Here is a 17,723-nt window from a genome sequence, read left to right on the forward strand (position 1 = left end):
GTCGTGGTGGTTCATTCGTGCCCGTGCCCCAGTGCTGCCACATTTCCCTCGTAACTGCCCCATAGAGTAGAAAGTGACCCTACAGGATGTCCCAATATGTACTGAACTCTTCGAATGGGAGTAGCTCCCGTCCCGGTATAAGTCTCCCACCTTCGAGTTTCCGACCTGCTCCCAATCTTCTATCCCCCTCCAGTGTCCCCAATGTGGGAGTTACCCCAGAAGTGCTAGTAGTAATTCTGGTGAATATGGGCGGCGTATCCTAGTCTTTTATAGGCACCTACCCCAGCATTGACTTATCACTTTGTGCTCATTACTTTGGACCTGTGGTGTCTTCAAAGTCCCCATCAGGGTGCGGAACACATTCAAACCTATCTGGGGTGAAGGGTGGGAGGGTATCCCTGTCCAGTGTTAGACTCCCTGCCACTCACTGCGTGAATCTTTGCAACTGTCCAGCCAAGTAATATGCCTACAATTCAGGCACCGCGAGGCCCCCTTCTGACTGTGTCCTTATTAACGTAGTTAGGATACTCTCCTTCTGCCCCTCCCCCATATAAATGCAGAGGTGCAGGAGTCCAGTTCTCAGAACCATGCCCCTGGTGTCCATATCTGTAGTGTGGTAAAGAAGTATAATTACTTGGGGAGGGGCACCATTTTTGGTAGGGAAATCCGGCCCGCCACCGAGAGGGAAGCATTTCCCAGAATGCCATATTATCTTGAGCGACCGCAGTGACCCCACCTACATATCCTTCTTGCACATCTGCCATGAAGTGAGAAACCTTCACCCTCAGGTACCCCAAGCATTGGGGTTCCCAGTGCAGCTCACCCAGGTCCTCTGGCGGTGGAGTGCCCGCTTCCATTGGGAATAGCCGAGACTTCTGCCAATTAACCCGGATACCCGATAATGCAACACACTTTTCCATCATATTCTTTGCCCCTCACAGCTCCCCCTCCACAATCCTTTTTTTTTTTTTTTGAAAACCTTTTTTACAAGAAAAGTAATACAAATACAGACCTACAACCACAGGGGCCGGTCAGTAGCAATAAATATCATAATCAAAAATAGTACACAGCTCATCAGCCGACAACCCGTGGGTCCGGCAGCGATATTATATGCCAATGCGATGATCTTATGATGGTAGGAGGATAAATGAAAGGTTTCACATTTTACATTTTTAAAACAAACATACCAACAAAAAATTCGAGGTAATAACTGTAGTATAAGTGGCTGTCTCAGGTAGCAGGGGGAGCGACCCAGTCAAAGAAGCTGGTTTGAGAAAGGATAAAGAATCTCGGGGAGGGAATGGGGGGTCTAGAGTAGGCAAGCAAACTGTGTACAATAGGAGACGGATGTATGGAATGCACGGTCACGGGGACAGAGGAATATTAGTGGTTTCTACGAAAGGGGGGGTGCAGACCTCTCCACGATACGAATTCCATTGACCCCATATCCTCCCCCATTTCTTGGGCCTCCCACGGGCGATGTATACAGTTTTTTCTCTAAACATGCACCAGTCCATGTTTTCCTTCCATGTTGAAACCAGAGGTGCCCTTTGAGACCCCCACAGCTGGGCTATGTCCCTTTTCGCTATCATGTTGCTGAGGGTGGCCCATTGAGTCTGTGCAACGCTATAATAATTCGGCTCCCAAACGTTCAATAGGCACCTTCTGGACTCAGGCAATAATGAAACACCCGTCACCTCTTCCATAATAGCATGCACACGTCTCCAGTATACCACAACATCCGGACATTCCCATAAAATATGGAGAAAAGTAGCAAGCATACCGCAGCCGCGTCTACACAACCCATCCAAGGAATAACCCATACTCATCAGGCGTGGACCCGTGACATATACGCGGTGTAAAATCTTCAGGTGCACCAGCCGGAGACGTGCCGGAATCGCGACTTCCTTAGGGGAGGATATCGCGGCCTGCCAATCCTCATCATCCAACTCCAGCCCATCACAGGTCCAGGCCCCACGAAGCTGTACAAGAAGATCCGAGCGGTCATTAATAAGCTTTTTATAAATGAGAGAGATGGTATTATCAGGGACATACCCGTCAATCACTCTATCTTCCAGGGGAGAGGACTCTGAATATAGCGGAAGTGCTCCCTATCGCTCAGTTTATATTCTCGTTGGAGTTCAGCGAAGGTTTTGATCCTATCCTTGACCCAGAGGTCTCCAACCCGACTGATACCAATAAGATCCCATTTGTCGAACCCCTTCGTCGTACAAAGATTGCCCAGCCTCTCCGCCGCGTAAAGCGGGGTTGCTCTAGTCAGCTTGTCCGTCCATCCCGTGGCAGCCGTCGCGCTACTCCACACTCGTACCGCAACCCCGTTGGGTCCAGTAAGATTCTTCCTAGACGATCTAGAGTAGAGCGCCCTGTTGTAATCGCCTCCCGGTAGCTACCATTTATCTATCCCGAATGCGGGATTCGGTACCGGACCATACATTGCATGATTGACTGCACTCAGTTGAGATGCCCAGTAGTATCGTTTTATATCGGGCAGCGCTATGCCCCCGTCATACCAGGGCAAAGTCAATTTCGCCAGTGCAATGCGAGGCCGTCCGTCCCACACCAGCTTCCTCTGGAGGCCCTCGATCTCGCGGAAATAACTGGCAGGCACCAAATCAAGCGTATTTTGGAGGGCGCACAGGAATCGGGGGAGAGACATCATCTTAAACAGGGCCTCTCTCCCTACCGGGGACAGCGGCAAACCACACCAAGCCGTGACGTCCGATCGAAGCCGGCGGAGCGGCGGAAGCAAATTCCTCTCATACCGTACGGCTGAGTCCAAGGAGATGTAAATCCCCAAATACTTAAAGCCGTCGCGCGATACAGGTATCGGACAGACGCGGGGCAACAGGGGCAGTTCTCCAGTAAGCGGATAGATGCAGGACTTGGTCCAATTGATAGTCAAGCCAGAGTTCCTCCCGAAGGAGCTTAACACGTCGAACAACACTCCTAATGATTCACGAAGGGAAGTGATGTATAACAAAATATCGTCTGCGTACAACGATATACGATCCTCAAAGTCAGAGGACCAACTGATGCCTTTAAGCGATGGCTCCCACCGAAGCCACGCGGCAAGGGGTTCAAGGGCGAGCGCGAAGAGCAGCGGTGACAATGGGCAGCCCTGCCGTGTGCCTCTTCCGAGAACAAAAGGTTCCGAGGCCCTACCATTGACCACCACTTGGGCCAGTGGCTGTTCATAAAGGAGTCTGACCCACCCGATGAAATTTGGGCCAAAACCAAATTTTGCGAGGGCCGCCCACAAATACGGCCATTCTATTGTGTCGAAGGCCATCGAGGCATCCAAAGAAACCAAGATGGCCAGCTGACGAAGTGACCCTGCCCTTGCCAGTACGCCATGAAGGCGGCGAAGGTTGAGCGCAGTATTGCGATGAGGAATTAACCCAGACTGATCTGGGTGTATCAAATCACTGATCACTGTAACCAGACGATTTGCCAAAAGTTTTGCCAAAATTTTGGGTTCAACGTTCAAAAGCGAGATAGGCCTGTATGACGAACATTGGTCACGGGGCTTTCCATCTTTGTGGATGACTGCAATGGACGCCAGTCTCTGATCCCGGGGAAGGGTTCCAAGATCTCGCGATTCCAGAAACATTCGGCGAAGGTGCGGCGCCATCTTGTCTGGACACAATTTGTACAGCTCTATCGGGATACCATTCGGGCCGGAGGCCTTCCCCAAGCGAAGGGAGCGGATAGCGAGCGCTATTTCATCAGCAGAAAAATCTGCCTCCATAAGCTCCCTGTCGGACTCCGACAGGCTAGGCAACGCGATATCCCTAATTAGCAAATGTGAGTCCTCCTCCGGTCAGTTCGAGACCGGCGCGTAGACTTTCTGAAAGTGCTGGGCAAAGACCGCGACTATCTCAACCGGGTCCACAACCCGCGTACCGTCTTCTTTTTCCACAACAGGCACCACCCAATTCAACCGTTCTCTCTTATCCAGCCACGCAATCAACTTTCCTGCCTTGTCACCAACATCATACAAACGCCCCTGTTGCTCACGACTCATCATCCTGGCCGCATCCGTCACCAACGCTCTGTAGTCGGCCTGTTTAAGGGCCAAAACATGCAACCCCTCAGATGTAACCACAGATTCCAACTCTTCTTCCAAAGCTGTGATTTCATTCTCCAAACATACCACGTCCTCATTCTTGCTTTTCTTCACGCTAGCAATCAAGGACAGGGTTTGACCCCGGATCACTGTCTTATAGGCCTCCCACAAGGAGATGGAGGAGAACACTGACCCCACGTTCTCAGCAAAGTAGTAATCCATACATTTAACCACCTCAGCTCTAGTTTTCGGATTACGTAGATGCCAGGGGTTAATCGGAGCAACCCGGCCCTCAGTCCCCAACTGCACATCAATTGTAAGCCAAAGTGGGGAGTGATCTGAGATCCCCCTAGCTAGGTGTCGAATTTCCCTCACAGAGACCATCAGCACCGCTGGCATTAGGATATAATCAAGCCTTGAGAGACTCCCATGTGCTCCCGAATAAAAGGTATATTGTGCCTGTCCAGGGTGCAGTTGTCTCCAGCAGTCTACTAAACCCAGCGTATCCAGGAAGTTGCCCAACCATGACTGTGATCTCAAGAGAGTCCTGTGGGGCTACGGTCCTCACTGCCATGAACCGAGTTAAAGTCCCCACCCACAACCAACATGCCCTCAGGGAAGCTCAAACCCACCCTACCCAAATCAGAAAACGTGGTGGACTGTAAACCCGGTGGGACATACACGGAGAGTATGGAGATCGTCTTCCCCTCCCAGCGGCCCGTAATGGCTGCATACCGGCCTCTATCATCCAGCACAGTGTCATCTATCTCCAAGGGGAGGGAACTCCAAACTAGGACGCCCGCCCGCCCCCCTCGACCCAGTAGTAAATCCTGAATGTGCCGCAAGACAATATCCCCTGCTTGATCCTATCACCCAGACCATTCACATTCTAACTCAGCACCCTCAGCCCCCTACCCCCATTCCAGAAATGTGAACTGTGTTCCCCCCACAAAGAAACAGGCACAATAGACAAAGTATGCAGCAAAATTAAGCCTCGGAATGAACAAAGAAACAAAGACCCACCCCCAGGAAAGCCCCTAAAACACACCCCCCACCCTGCACCCCTGCGTTAGACCAGCGAGCCACCCCAACCTGTCGCCCCAATAAACTAATCTACGAAAAGAGAGAAAGAACCCCCTAGAGGAGGAAGAATCCCAAGCCCTCCCACCCCTGGGTAATCAACGATTCATGTACATAGGAATAATCAAACCACTGCCGTAAGTCCATATAGCTGGCACACCGGTAAGGACTCACTCCACCTGTTCCTCCAGGCCACCTTCAGCGCCTTTTGATTGTTCCGGTCGGTTGCAGTGTGTCGGCAGAGTATCAAGCCAGTCACTGACAACCTCCGGGCGATCAAAGAAGAGTGCACGCTCCTCGTATTCGACCCTCAAGCGGGCCGGGAAAAGCATGGCGTACTTTAGTCCCATGTCTCTAAGGCGTTGTTTCACCCCCGTGAAGCCCATGCGCTGTTTTTGCACCGCTTGCGTAAAGTCTGGATAAAAACTGATCGACACTTTGTCAAATTTTGTGGGTCCATTGGTGCGTGAAGCTTGGAGGATAGCGTCTCTGTCCCGAAAATTAAAAATCCTGGCTATGATAGGCCTTGGTGCGGCGCCCAGTTTAGGCCTCCCGCCTGGAACTCTGTGGGCGCGCTCCACGGTGAAGAAGTTGCTGAGGCCCTTAGGCGCTAGATGATGCAGCACAAGGTCCTCCACCAAAAGATCTGTGGATAATTCCGTGGAGTTTTCCGGAACACCAATAATGCGAACGTTGTTGCGCCTGGGCCGGCTCTCGAAGTCATCCAGCCGACGGGCAAACAAGTCATTGGATGTCCGGAGATTACGGACTTCAGCCTGAAGGTCCGAGACATCGGTAGTAAGACTTGCAGTCTTAATGTCCAGCGATTTGACCCGCTCGTTGGTCTTTGCGAGATCCGTCCTGATGAGGTTGACTTCAATCGCCACAGTGTCTATCTTTGAAGCCAGTGTCTCATACTGCTGACCCATAGAGGTCTTCACACTGGCAATGGCGCCCATGACGTCTCGCAGTGTCAAGTCTTCCGTTGCAGGAGAGCCATCTCCGGTCTCATCCGGGGTTTTACCCACCCCACCAGGGGATCCCTTCGGGCGGGCGCAGCGATCTATAGTATTGGTTTGGGCGACACCCCCTCGGAATGTGCCCCTGGTGGCCCGCTTCTCACTCTCCGACTTGCTCGCCATGTTGGGTAGCGAGTCCTGTCGGGCCTTTTTGAGATCTGGCGAGAATGGCTCTCCGCAGAACCGACTTGTGGAGCCAGGGATGAGGGCGAGAGACAGGAGATAAGCCTGGAGCCAGCAGCAAGGCACAGGCCAGCAGTGTCAACAGGCAGCAAGTCGCAGTAGATAGTGACCAAAACCGAAACCGAAAGTACCACAGGGGCTGCGGTCGGATCTCATTGACCGTTGTTGTTCAATTGCCACCTTGGTACTTCGAAGACTCGAGTCCGTGGATAATCGTCGATGTAGGCCGCAAAGTTTCGAGATGCAGTGAGTCTGGTTCCCGACGGCCCAAAAAATTGATTTTTGAAAGAAGGTATCGTGTCAGCAGGGCATCAGCTAGTAGAACCCGTCATCAAAATCAGGATATGTGGCAGGATGAATGCGGGAGGCGGAAAGGGTCTCGGGAGCCCTGTGCTCACGCGTCCATCTTGGATCCCCTCCCCTCCCCCTCCCCATTCTTGAGGAAGTGTAGGAAGTCGTCAGCATACAGCGCTATGTGGTGCCTTTGCCCTTCCAATTGTAGGCCTCCATACTCTTCTCCGGATCATGCCCTACACGCTAGTGGTTCCACTGCTAGTGCAAACAGCAATGGAGAGATGGGACACCCCTGTCATGTGCCTCTCTCCACCCGGTGCTGGTTGGATATTGACCATCTGTAAGCAGTGTTCACCGGACTCCAATGGACACCGCCATACATTGTACCCTGATTACTGCCTTGAAGGCCTCCAATTGCGTTAACCTGGAGTCAGTGAAGTGTGCATTGTCCGCAAAGTATGATGTAATATGACCCCTGATTTTGTGTAAGAACTCTTGGTCGTCCAGCGCCTCGGGCTTTAGGCGCCATGTAGGGATGGGTTGTTGTTGCATCCCCCAGTGCAGTCTAGTCAATATCGGGTTGTGGTCTGACACAGTACATGTTAGGTATTCCATGCCCTGAAGTAGTGCATGTTTGTCAGGTGAACATAGAAAAGTATCCAGCGGCACATGTAAGTTGTGAACATGTGAGAGGTGGGAGTACTCCCTTTCTAGCGGATAGGTGCGTCACCACGTATCCACGAGCCCCCATCCGGTCTGCCAGTCCCTAAAAGCCCTCATGTAGGGTGCCAGAGTCCCAGACATCTGCTCTAGAAAGGCCCCCTGGTCTACATTCGGTCCGTATATGTTTATTAGCGTTATGTTCTGCCCATCTAGCCTCCCTGTCACTATTACGTAGCGACCCTCTGGATCTACTTTGTGTCCCGTATGCTGGAATGGGACCCCCGCCTGTATCCAGATCAATACCACTCTTGCAAATCCAGAGAATGAGGTGTAGTATGCCTGTCCCCTCCATCGCCGATGTAATGCCGCCCCTTCAGGTACCAAAGTGTGAGTTTCCTGCAGCATTGCTATGTGAATCCCTCGCCTATTTAAGTGGGCGAAGATTTTGTAGCGCATGTGCATAGAGTGCATGCCCCGGACATTCCATGATAGGAGGTTATATGTCGTCTGCTTTGGCATTACAACTTATCTCTCCTTCCTCTATCTGATCTCCCCCTACATGGCCAGCTTCCAGCGACTTACTCTGAGTGATGTGATCCTTGTTACTACAGTTCATGGTTCCTCTTGGTAGGCAGCAGTGCCCCCAACTTATAACTAAGTAAACACCCCAACGCCCCCACCCCCCCAAGACCAGGGAAAATCTCTCCCTCATCCAAACTATGCAACGGTGTGTAATTAGAACAAGTGTCCAAAGTTCAGGTAGTGACGAGGCTTGCACTCACCGGCAGGAGAGACCCCCCCCACCCCTGCCGGGTCCCACCCCAGTGCATAATGCATATGACCATCAGGTCCGGCGCCCTCCTTCTGCTCATATGAGCCCGTGTTCGGGTCATCCCAGATCCCCCTGCTCAAGATTCCTGGTTGCTACTTGCATGTCTTATGTCCCTCAAGTGATGTTATCTGCTGTTCTGTGAGTCATCTCTGGAAGGACCGGGCTGGCCTCCTCCATCGTGCTCGAACTGGTATCGGAGTCTGATTCACTTGGGTCCTCTCCTGACAATGGAGAGGTGCCTCGTCTCCCATGAGCTCTCAGCGATGCTATTGCCTCCCTGTCTCGCTGAGTTTGGCTTTTGGGTTTCCCCCCTTTTCCTGGGGGTCTTGTTAAACCTCGCTCCGGCTCCCCGCCTCTCCGTTCTTGTGGGCCTTGCTCCTCAAGTCAGTCCCACACCTCCTGTGGTGTGCCGAAGAACTTGGTTTCCCCGTTTCAGATTATCCGTAGCTTGGCCGAGGAAACCATAGAATAAGGTATCCCCATTTGTCTAAATTTTCGCTTACCTGAGTTATAGGATACTCTCTGTCTCTGCACATCTCTGGAGAAATCGGGAAAGATCCTAACGGTGCTGTTGTGTATTTTGAGGTGTCCTTTATCCGTGCCTGGCTCAGCACGTGATCTCGGTCTTTGTAGAAGAGTAGCCGCATTACCACTGGTCTCTGTGTCCTTCCGGGTGAGGGCGCCCTTGCAGGGAATCTATGAGCCCGCTCCAAGGCATAGTAAGGGGACAGGCCTTCTTCTGCCACCTCGGTGTGGATCCAGTTTTCCAGGTAGGCAACCATATTGTTCCCTTCAACCTTTTGCGGCAGGCCCAAGACTCGTATATTATTGTGCCGTGCCCTATTTTCTGCATCCTCTGCTCTCAGCTCTAACACGTGATACCTTTTCTCAATGTCTGTAAGTTTGTGGGTAACCGAGCTCACCTGTGGCTTTAGGTCTCTGACATCTCCTTCTGCTGTTGTGACCCGGTCTGCTAGCTTCCTATGATCCGCCCTCAGCAGGCCCAGGTTTCCCGGAGCCTATCAATCTTTGATTCGCCAGCTGATCTGGATGTTTCTATAGCCTGTAGGATGTCGTAGAGAGATTGGTCATTGTGGGCTTCTTTCCTCTCGCTACCGGTCCCTGTCCGCAGCCTTGAATCAACAACGTACTCTCTAGTCTATTCCTGTTGCTCTTTATCACGCCTTTTGGATGCTTTCCCCATGTTCGCAGTTGTCCACTGGTAGGGGTTTTCTCTCTCCCCTAATGCCTCCATCTAGGCCTCCCCCAGGTGTTCACCCACCTTCAATGTTTTCCGTAGGTGTTTTCCCGTGCTACCGTCCTTGGTCAGTGGTCTTGTGGTTCTCTCCACACCCTTCTCGCTAAGATCCAGGTGTCCTCCGTCCGGGTCTCTTCTGGTGTTCTATAGTTCATGTATGCTAGGTTGCTCAGTCACTCAGCCACCTGCCTTCCAATATCCTTCACGTAAAGTGCTCCTCCGTCACTGTCCCCACCGTCCATAGGTTGCTGGGACGCCCGTCCGCCACGTAGTCCTCACTTTCGGCGCGTCAGGGCCTCACTTAGCGCATGTCCTGTGGTGCGGTTTCTGTGGCTCCAAATACAGATCCCTCCCCACTATGGTCGGTAATTCGATTCTCTCGCCGTCCCTTTTGCTTCGTTGTGCGTATGCAACCTCTTCTTTGTTGCAGACCACTCAGCCCCAGTGCTTCATGTGGCACGACCAGTCACCACGTGCACTCGTTAGACCCTTTATCTCATTCCGCAGATTGTCTGTGGTAGTGTGTGCCCATTACTAGCAGTGCTTGTTTCTCTTCTGCTCCGTGTTCAATCTTTTTGTGATATCACCCCGTCAAAATTCTACTTGCCCTTGCTTCTAGCAGTGCTTGTTTCCCTTCTGCTCAGCGCAATGCATCCTTTATCTTATTTTTTCCTCAACTTCCTTCTTGCAATTCTTCTTCCCTTAGATGCCCATACAAAGGAATCTATCCTACTATGGAGTTGTTGAAACCATATATTCCTAAAGTGTAGAGGTATCATATTAAAAAGAAATGTGAATTTGGGGAGGATTAACATTTTGACTAAGTTGGCCCTCCCAAGCATTGTTAACAGGAGATGTGACCACCCAGCTATTAGCTTGTTCGTTTCCGCCATAGTTTTCTTAAAGCTTAATTCCACCAGTTTCCCTAATGAGTTGCCTACTTTTATTCCCAGATATTTTATCTCCTCTTTTATCAGATTATGCCTTTCCTCCATGTTCCAAACCACTACCTCTGTTTTAGTTGGGGTTGCTTCATATCCTGCAATCTTCCCAAACTCTACCACCACTAGATCTAAGCTGTCCACAGTTAACGTAGATTTTGTGTATAGTCCATAACGTCATTGGCGTATCAAGCGATTTGTTTCTGCCAAATGTAAGGATTTGTTGTTCCAACCTATTTTTTTCTGCAAAAGGTTCAATATATAAATTGCATGGGAGCGGAAAGAGGGGCAGACCTGTCTTGTCCCCATTGTTATTTTAAAACTTTGATTTAAATTCCCATTCAACATAATCTTTGCAACAGAAGCATTATATATCCCTTGTACAGCCCTACAGAATGTGTCACCCATATTACAATGATTCAGTATAGAATACAGTAATTGCCAGTTCACCCTATCAAAGGCTTTGGTAGCATCAAGTTTGATGATAGCAAGGGTTTTTTTTATGCTCCACAGCCAGATCAATTGTGCCTATAAGCTCATGACTTAAATGATGCATATATGTACCTTTCATGAACCCCTTCTGATCTTCTGCTATTACATTCCCAATTACTTTACTAATGTATTGACAAGGATGGTAGCATATAATTTATAATTGCAATTTAGAAGGGATATTGGTCTATTGGCCTCACAGGACTTTGGATCCTTCCCCTGTTTTTAAATTAGGGTCACTACAGTTTCCTCCCAGGACTTTGGTAAGGGTGCTCGATCTTCCCAGATATCTGCAAGAGTTCAGTCAATACTGGCCATAAGGTATCTCTGAGTTCTAAATAAAATTAATTTGGAAGCCCATCTGGACCCAGTGCTTTATTCTTTTACCCTTTTTTCCCTTTTTTAATCGCTGCGTAGAGCTCATTCTGCTTTATTTCTTTTTCTAGACATTCTTTTTCCTCCCTTGAGAATTTTTCCACAGTCTGACCCTCTAGCCAACTGTTAACCTGAGCTTCCGAATTACACAGATCATCTGTATATAGGTCCCCATATAAGAAGTCCACAAAGACTTGCTTGATCACCTGTCCCTCCCTTAAGGTATTCCCGGTACATTTGATCTTGTTTATATAATTTTTGATAGTTTCTATTTTCATTTTCCAAGCCAGGAGTTTCCCGGCGCTTTTGCGATACATAAAATGCACCAATTTACTAGCTTCCCATCGTGCGCGAACTCTACCATCTAGCTTAGTGGTTAGAGCACGTTTATACCCAGATCTTTCCTCCTGCCACTTCTCAATAGGGTCTACCTCCCCTGAAGGCTCTCTACACAGCTCAAGTGCTATTATCCTTTGTTCCAATTATTCTTTCTTATTGCTATATTCCTTTCTCTTTTGTCCTGAAATACTGATCATTACCCCCGTTATAAATAACAGGTATGTATCCCAAACAACATTTTTGGATGCAGATGTATTATTAAACATGAAAAAATTGATTGTCTTTTCCTTTAACATATCTATTATAGCCTGATCATTTTCTCAGCATACATCCTTGTTGTATCACAAGCGCATTGTGACTTCTGCTCCATGGTGATTAAATGTCCGTGGGTATCAGATGATACTTCACTGCTTTGGTGTAAAGAGATTTGGAGGAGAAACTATTGTTAAACCCCTCTGCCTCTATCCTTAAACAGATTCCTTGTGCCTTGAGCCAAAGTTCTTACTACTGTCCTCACAGTATTGATGATTGGAGATGTTTTTGTGATTTCTTCAACTAACTTTGTTTATTCTATTGTCTCATAGACTTGCGCTGGAATAACATTGGACTCTTGGGAGGCAGAAGTCTACTGAACTGTCTTCACAATAATAAGACTCTAGGAAAATTGGACCTGTCAGGGAACAATATCCCCAGTGACATCCTGAAGGCCATTGGTGAGTATGGGCGTGCAGTGGATATAACACTGTTTTATAGCTAAAGCAGTTTCTGGAGGATTCCCTTTCTGTCATCTTCTGTCTGTCATCCCAAACTGCTCTCTCCTTGTCTCCACCTATGGCATAGGTAGGATTATTGGGGGGGTGTAAAGTGCTTGAGTAGCTTTGATTAAGAAGTCAAGCAGTCTGCTTGAAATTTAAAGCTTTCCATTTTCTCACTAGAACAAGCCATTACACACAATCACGAGCGCCAGAGCACACTGAAGGAGAACAGGAGCCGATCTCTGATCCTTAGCAAGGAGGTTTGCAGCCTGAAGGAAGAGAAGAAGAAGCAGGTCATTGACTCTCTCCCCAATACCCTGATTTGAGGAGTGCACCAGAGGAATAATGTGAATAATGTGTGTCAGCTGACTGTTTGAACCTGGAGCAGTAGATGGTTGTGAGTGAGATGTGTGCCAGGAAATGAAAGTTAATGAAACATGAAATGGAGGCATGTGTATGATTCCAAAGGGTGCTTTATGTGAATGCAGCACATATATCTTCCAAGCCAGAGTTCCCAGTTGTTTGTGTTTTAGGTTGCTCTTGTTGCTAACTTCATGCTTTTGTTACAGTTGAGCTAAAACAGACTGATCACGTTACTGGTCTGCTGGTAAAAGTTGCTGATGTTACTGGCCTTCTGCTTCAGGCTATTATAGTGACTACAGCCCTGCTTGCTCATGCTGTTGTTTTTCTTCCTAGTTCTTGGATCTCATGGAAACCATTGACAGGCAGAGGGAGGATTTACACCGAAGCAGCAGGTGAGTAATGGTTGCTCTTGCGTTGGTGTGGCCACCAAGCCCTTGTAGTTTTGCCGCACCAATCATTTGATTGCCTTTGACCCCTTATTTTTGTTCCATATCCTCTTTCGCTTTATTTTCTGTTTAATATTTTTATGGCAGGACATCTGCAGTGCGAGTTGGACAGTTGCAGGAAGTGCTGGATGAGCGGAAGTCTGCTGTGAATTCCCTGAGGGCCAAGTAAGCAAAACAATGATGTTTCCTAAGATGTATACCATTCTAGTCTGGATCAGAACATGTATTGTCAATGTTGGGTCTTTGCTTTGAGCAGTCTGATTATACAGCAGAATGTTGTGTCTGTGTGAGAAATTGGGGTTCTGTTGCAGTAACCCCCCATGTTTTGCCTGCTTTTGATCCAACTTTGAGTGAATAGTACTGGGTCCCTGCTGTCCAGGTTCCCAGGACCTGTGTTCTTTCCCTAAAAACATGTCCACAGTTGGTACTTCTGCCCCCTTGTAACTCCCTAGTAAGTGTTCCCCTAGGTACCTAGGGGCTGGAGGCTGAACAGGGTCCCCTGGGACCCCCTCACTAGGACCATGCCACTGCCCCTATAGCTGGCATGCCCCTGTGAGGTGAAAAAATGACTGCATTGACATGGAACACTACGTGTGTGCCATGCCAGAAAGCACTGCCTAAGATATAGGTGTCACCCCTCTAGCAGGCCTTACAGCCCTAAGGCAGGGTGCACTATATCCCAGATGTAGGCATATCTGCATGAGCAGATATGCCCCTACAGTATAATGGTCTATTCCCTAATATTTTAAGTGCTAGGGAAACCATAGAGAGTACATGGGCTGGAAACATGCCAACTAGAGTTCCACAGCACTATGAAGGCTTCAATGAACCCAGGAGTGTTTGGTACCAAACAGCTCCTTGTAATAAATCCACACTGATGCCAGTATGAGATTTATTAAACCATGTACTCCGAGGGCAGCTCAGAGGTGCCCCCCTGAAAACCTTCCGAACCTGTTGTGAGCACTGACTGGCTTTAGGAAGCCTGCCACACACAGACATGTTTTTGGACCCTTGGTTGGCGAGCCTCTACTCTCTGGGACCAGAAACAATGCACATGCTGAGCAGAGGTGTCAATTTTTATGAGAACAACAGTGGTCCCATGCACACGAGAAATAAGAGCACAGAATAAATATAGACACAATGGAAGCTATATTAAGTATTGACTTGTCCAGCCGGACAGAGGTCCAATTTTTACTTTAAACAACGTATGTTTTGAAAGGATACCTTCAACAATTCCATAGAGAGGGGCACAAGCCTGTACCCAAACATATACAAATTGGCATAGTGAGGAAAGTAGTCAGAGAATATAATAGAGTTTTTAGGCAAAAGCTGTAGTTTTCTGTAAATATTACAATAACAGAATTTTTTTTTAACACCAATACTAGCCTAACATAGCAGTTTGCACATTTCACAGTATATGGTGTTTTAAAAAGTCGACGGCGTTTCGATCCCATTTAAAGAATCACAGGGATCATCATCAGGACAGAATAATGCCTAAATATTGCAAGCCATGAAAGCCAAGGGAATCAGCCTGACCACAGTGGGTACCGGCCAGGTAGAAAACGGCGTGTTATTAGATCCAAGGAACGGAACGATCAAGGTACTGAGTTCCGTGTATTACCGGGTGAACGGGGATCAGTCTCTCGATGTTCGGGAGATAGTACTCAAGGCGCGCCAGCGGTTTGCTCGGTCGCGTGGGGGGAAGGAGCCTTATCAATGGGCTGCGATAGCTTCCCTGGCCATGGGATGATGATGATCCCTGTGATTCTTTAAATGGGATCGAAACGCCATCGACTTTTTAAAACACCATTGTTAGACCTGTCTGCGTCTGAGGGTCCCCTCACAATTATGATTTATTTTGTCCCCTTTTGCCTCTGAGTGTTATTATTCTTTTTTTATGTTCACCCAGACTTTTGGTTGTCAGCATTGACTAAGGGGGCTAGGTGTTCCTTGAGTAGGACGTTTCGCCTTTCCCTTGAGGCCTAGACAACCTTATGAAAATTTAGTGAGATCCAGGAAACCTAAAATGGAGTCCACCAACTGTCATAACGGTCATCTCAACCAAGCTGACCCATTGAGTTGCATGGAGAAGGTTCTGGAACCCTCTAGCAGGTTCCAACGGACTAGGGTCAGCTTATATAAAGGCCAGTACTCAGGTGGCCATTTTGCGTAGAGAAACCTGTGACCAGAGAAGGAGAGAGGCAATATCGTGAGGAGGACAGTGCTTTACTAGGGAACGATCGACTTGTGGGCCGGCAATCACCTGTTCTGACGCTGCCCCTCGGGTGTTGACCAAACCCTGATCTGGCAGAACCATCAATAATTCTCGTGCCCAAGCTATTCATTTGCATCACAAAACTTGTGAAGAGAAAATCAACCCCAAAGCCTGGCAGTCGGAATGAGTACATACGTCAAGGACTGCCCGACATTTCAGTAACTCTAGAACTCCACCTGACCCTGTCTGTGGAGCCTGCACCCCGCTACAGAACCGGCTTTGCAGGCGAGACGCCGAACTTACTGAGCGGAGAGAGAGCGGAGACTCCGGCGTCGGCGGCAAGAGGAGCAGCGGTCGTACCCCTGAGGAGATCGGGAGAAGCTGTCCCGCAGCATCGTCGAGGAGTCAGGCGGATCAACTTCAGTGTGGGCGGAGAGGAGGAAGAGCTTCCGGAGGTGCCCTGGCGTCAGCAGAGAGGGAGGAGCCGCAGCTGCATCCGGAAGGGGATCGTGAGGAGCGGACCGGCAGCACCTTGACAGCGCAGCGGAAAGAAGGTACAGCTAGCGGTTCTGGACCGCTTTGGAGGAGCGCCGCACGGCCACCTTCAGACCCCCGTGGTGAGGCCGCCCCCTGAGACTGACTCGCACAAGCGACAGGACACCAGCGGAGACCAAAGTAAGCTGGGGCATCCATTGGGCTTAGAGAGGAGTCAGTTCTAGGAGGAGAGGTGCCTAAAAGGGTGTCGAGTGATTCCCGCAGGAAATAGAAACCGGCCAGAGTAATTTTCCTGAACGATTCTGCCACAATACGAGCAAGATATAAGAGAACTAAACCTGAGGAACACGAGGACTGCCAAGCGAGTAGGGGGAGGAGATTGAGAGGAAAGAGTGGAACTCGTGGGGGGAAGTTTAGATCAAAGAAATAAGGAATTAAGGAGAGAAGGGCTGAATCCCAAACACAGGGGGAAAGTGTAGGTGCAGTCACACGGTTAGAGGAAACAGTGTATTGAGATCCTCCCAAGCTATATTTATGACAGCAGGGGAAATGTCACTGGAGGCAAAGTGAAATGTGATGTTAACCTACCTATTCTTTCCTAGTGATACAGCCGTGCCAACCATTGTGAAGTATTGTGGTACAGTGAATGTTAGAGCGTTTTGATCCTGCAGTCGTGGGGGTGAAGTATACTCGGGTTCCCTCTAGGGAATTATCTAACTCAATAATCTTTCTGTGTGTAACTGTAGTCTATTGATTCCCTAAGAAAAAGGAGGGTCATGTAAATTGATACTGAAACATGTTATGAAATGTATTAAGTGATATAAACGGCATTAATTTGAAAGGTGATGTACTAATGTAACAAATGAGCTATCAAACCAAAGAGAACAGAGACTATTTTTATAAAGTACGAACCTTATTTTCCTAACAAGGTGTAGTGTCATTTTTGGAATAGATGGGCGCTGAGTTGCTGAGAGGTTTTACGCAAGCTTCACACATTGAGCCTTTGGAATTAGTCTTCCCCTCTGTGCCATGCTATCCACGTGTTGGCTAGGAAACCCCTAGGTCTAACAACCATATACTGTGAAATGTGCAAACTGCTATGTTAGGCTAGTAATGGTGTTAAAAGGAATTTCTGGTATTGTAATATTTACAGAAAACTACAGCTTTTGCCTAAAAACTCTATTCTATTCTCAGACTACTTTCCTCACTATGCCAATTTGTATATGTTTGGGTACAGGTTTGTGCCCCTCTCTATGGAATTGTTGAAGGTATCCTTTCAAAACATACGTTGTTTAAAGTAAAAATTGGACCTCTGTCCGGCTGGACAAGTCAATACTTAATATAGCTTCCATTGTGTCTATATTTATTCTGTGCTCTTATTTCTCGTGTGCATGGGACCACTGTTATTCTCTTAAATATGTTCCCCGAGGTCCTGTGCTGACTGGAATGGGTGCCCTTGTTGTTTTGTATGAGCAGAGGTGTCAAAGCATCTCCACCAAGATGGGCCAGTGCTCGAAGGGAAGCTTCAAAGGCCTGCCACCTTTGCAATGCGACTCCCACCCTCTGCTGCTAGCAGCAGATGGTAGCAACCCGGTTTATGCCCCCACTTTGGGCCAGAAAACGTAGAAAGGCTAGAGGTGTACCCACCTTTGCCAACTCCACCAGTCTGGTGGAGGAGGCGAAGTAAGCACACTTTTCAGTCCCCTCTATCTTTAAGATGAGGGGACCCTCCAATCAGGGCTGCACAAGGGTGGCACAATAGTGAGTGTTGTATCTCAGGTAAGGTGCCCATTGGCCCTACTCCTCCCCTTAAACGTCCCCTAAACTTAGTAATAAGGAGGCTCCCCCAGACCTAGAAAAGAGATCTTTGGCGGCTTAAGAAGAAAGAA

The 17,723-nt window shown here is 48.7% G+C and overlaps 1 protein-coding gene across 2 annotated transcripts in view; it reads left to right on the top strand.

Annotated features, from left to right (window-relative positions):
• The window catches only part of LRRC45 (leucine rich repeat containing 45), a 493,704-nt gene that overhangs the window by 147,293 nt on the left and 328,688 nt on the right, over positions 1–17,723 (top strand). For both annotated transcript variants that reach the window (XM_086931189.1, XM_086931190.1), the window contains exons 6-9: positions 12,145–12,273; positions 12,496–12,608; positions 13,012–13,070; positions 13,212–13,289. In XM_086931189.1, the coding sequence (XP_086787315.1) occupies positions 12,145–12,273; positions 12,496–12,608; positions 13,012–13,070; positions 13,212–13,289 (379 nt within the window). The remainder of the gene's footprint in view (positions 1–12,144; positions 12,274–12,495; positions 12,609–13,011; positions 13,071–13,211; positions 13,290–17,723) is intronic.

The sequence above is a fragment of the Lissotriton vulgaris genome, chromosome 7 (assembly GCF_964263255.1).
Source record: "Lissotriton vulgaris chromosome 7, aLisVul1.2, whole genome shotgun sequence".
In the NCBI taxonomy this organism is placed as follows: domain Eukaryota; kingdom Metazoa; phylum Chordata; class Amphibia; order Caudata; family Salamandridae; genus Lissotriton; species Lissotriton vulgaris.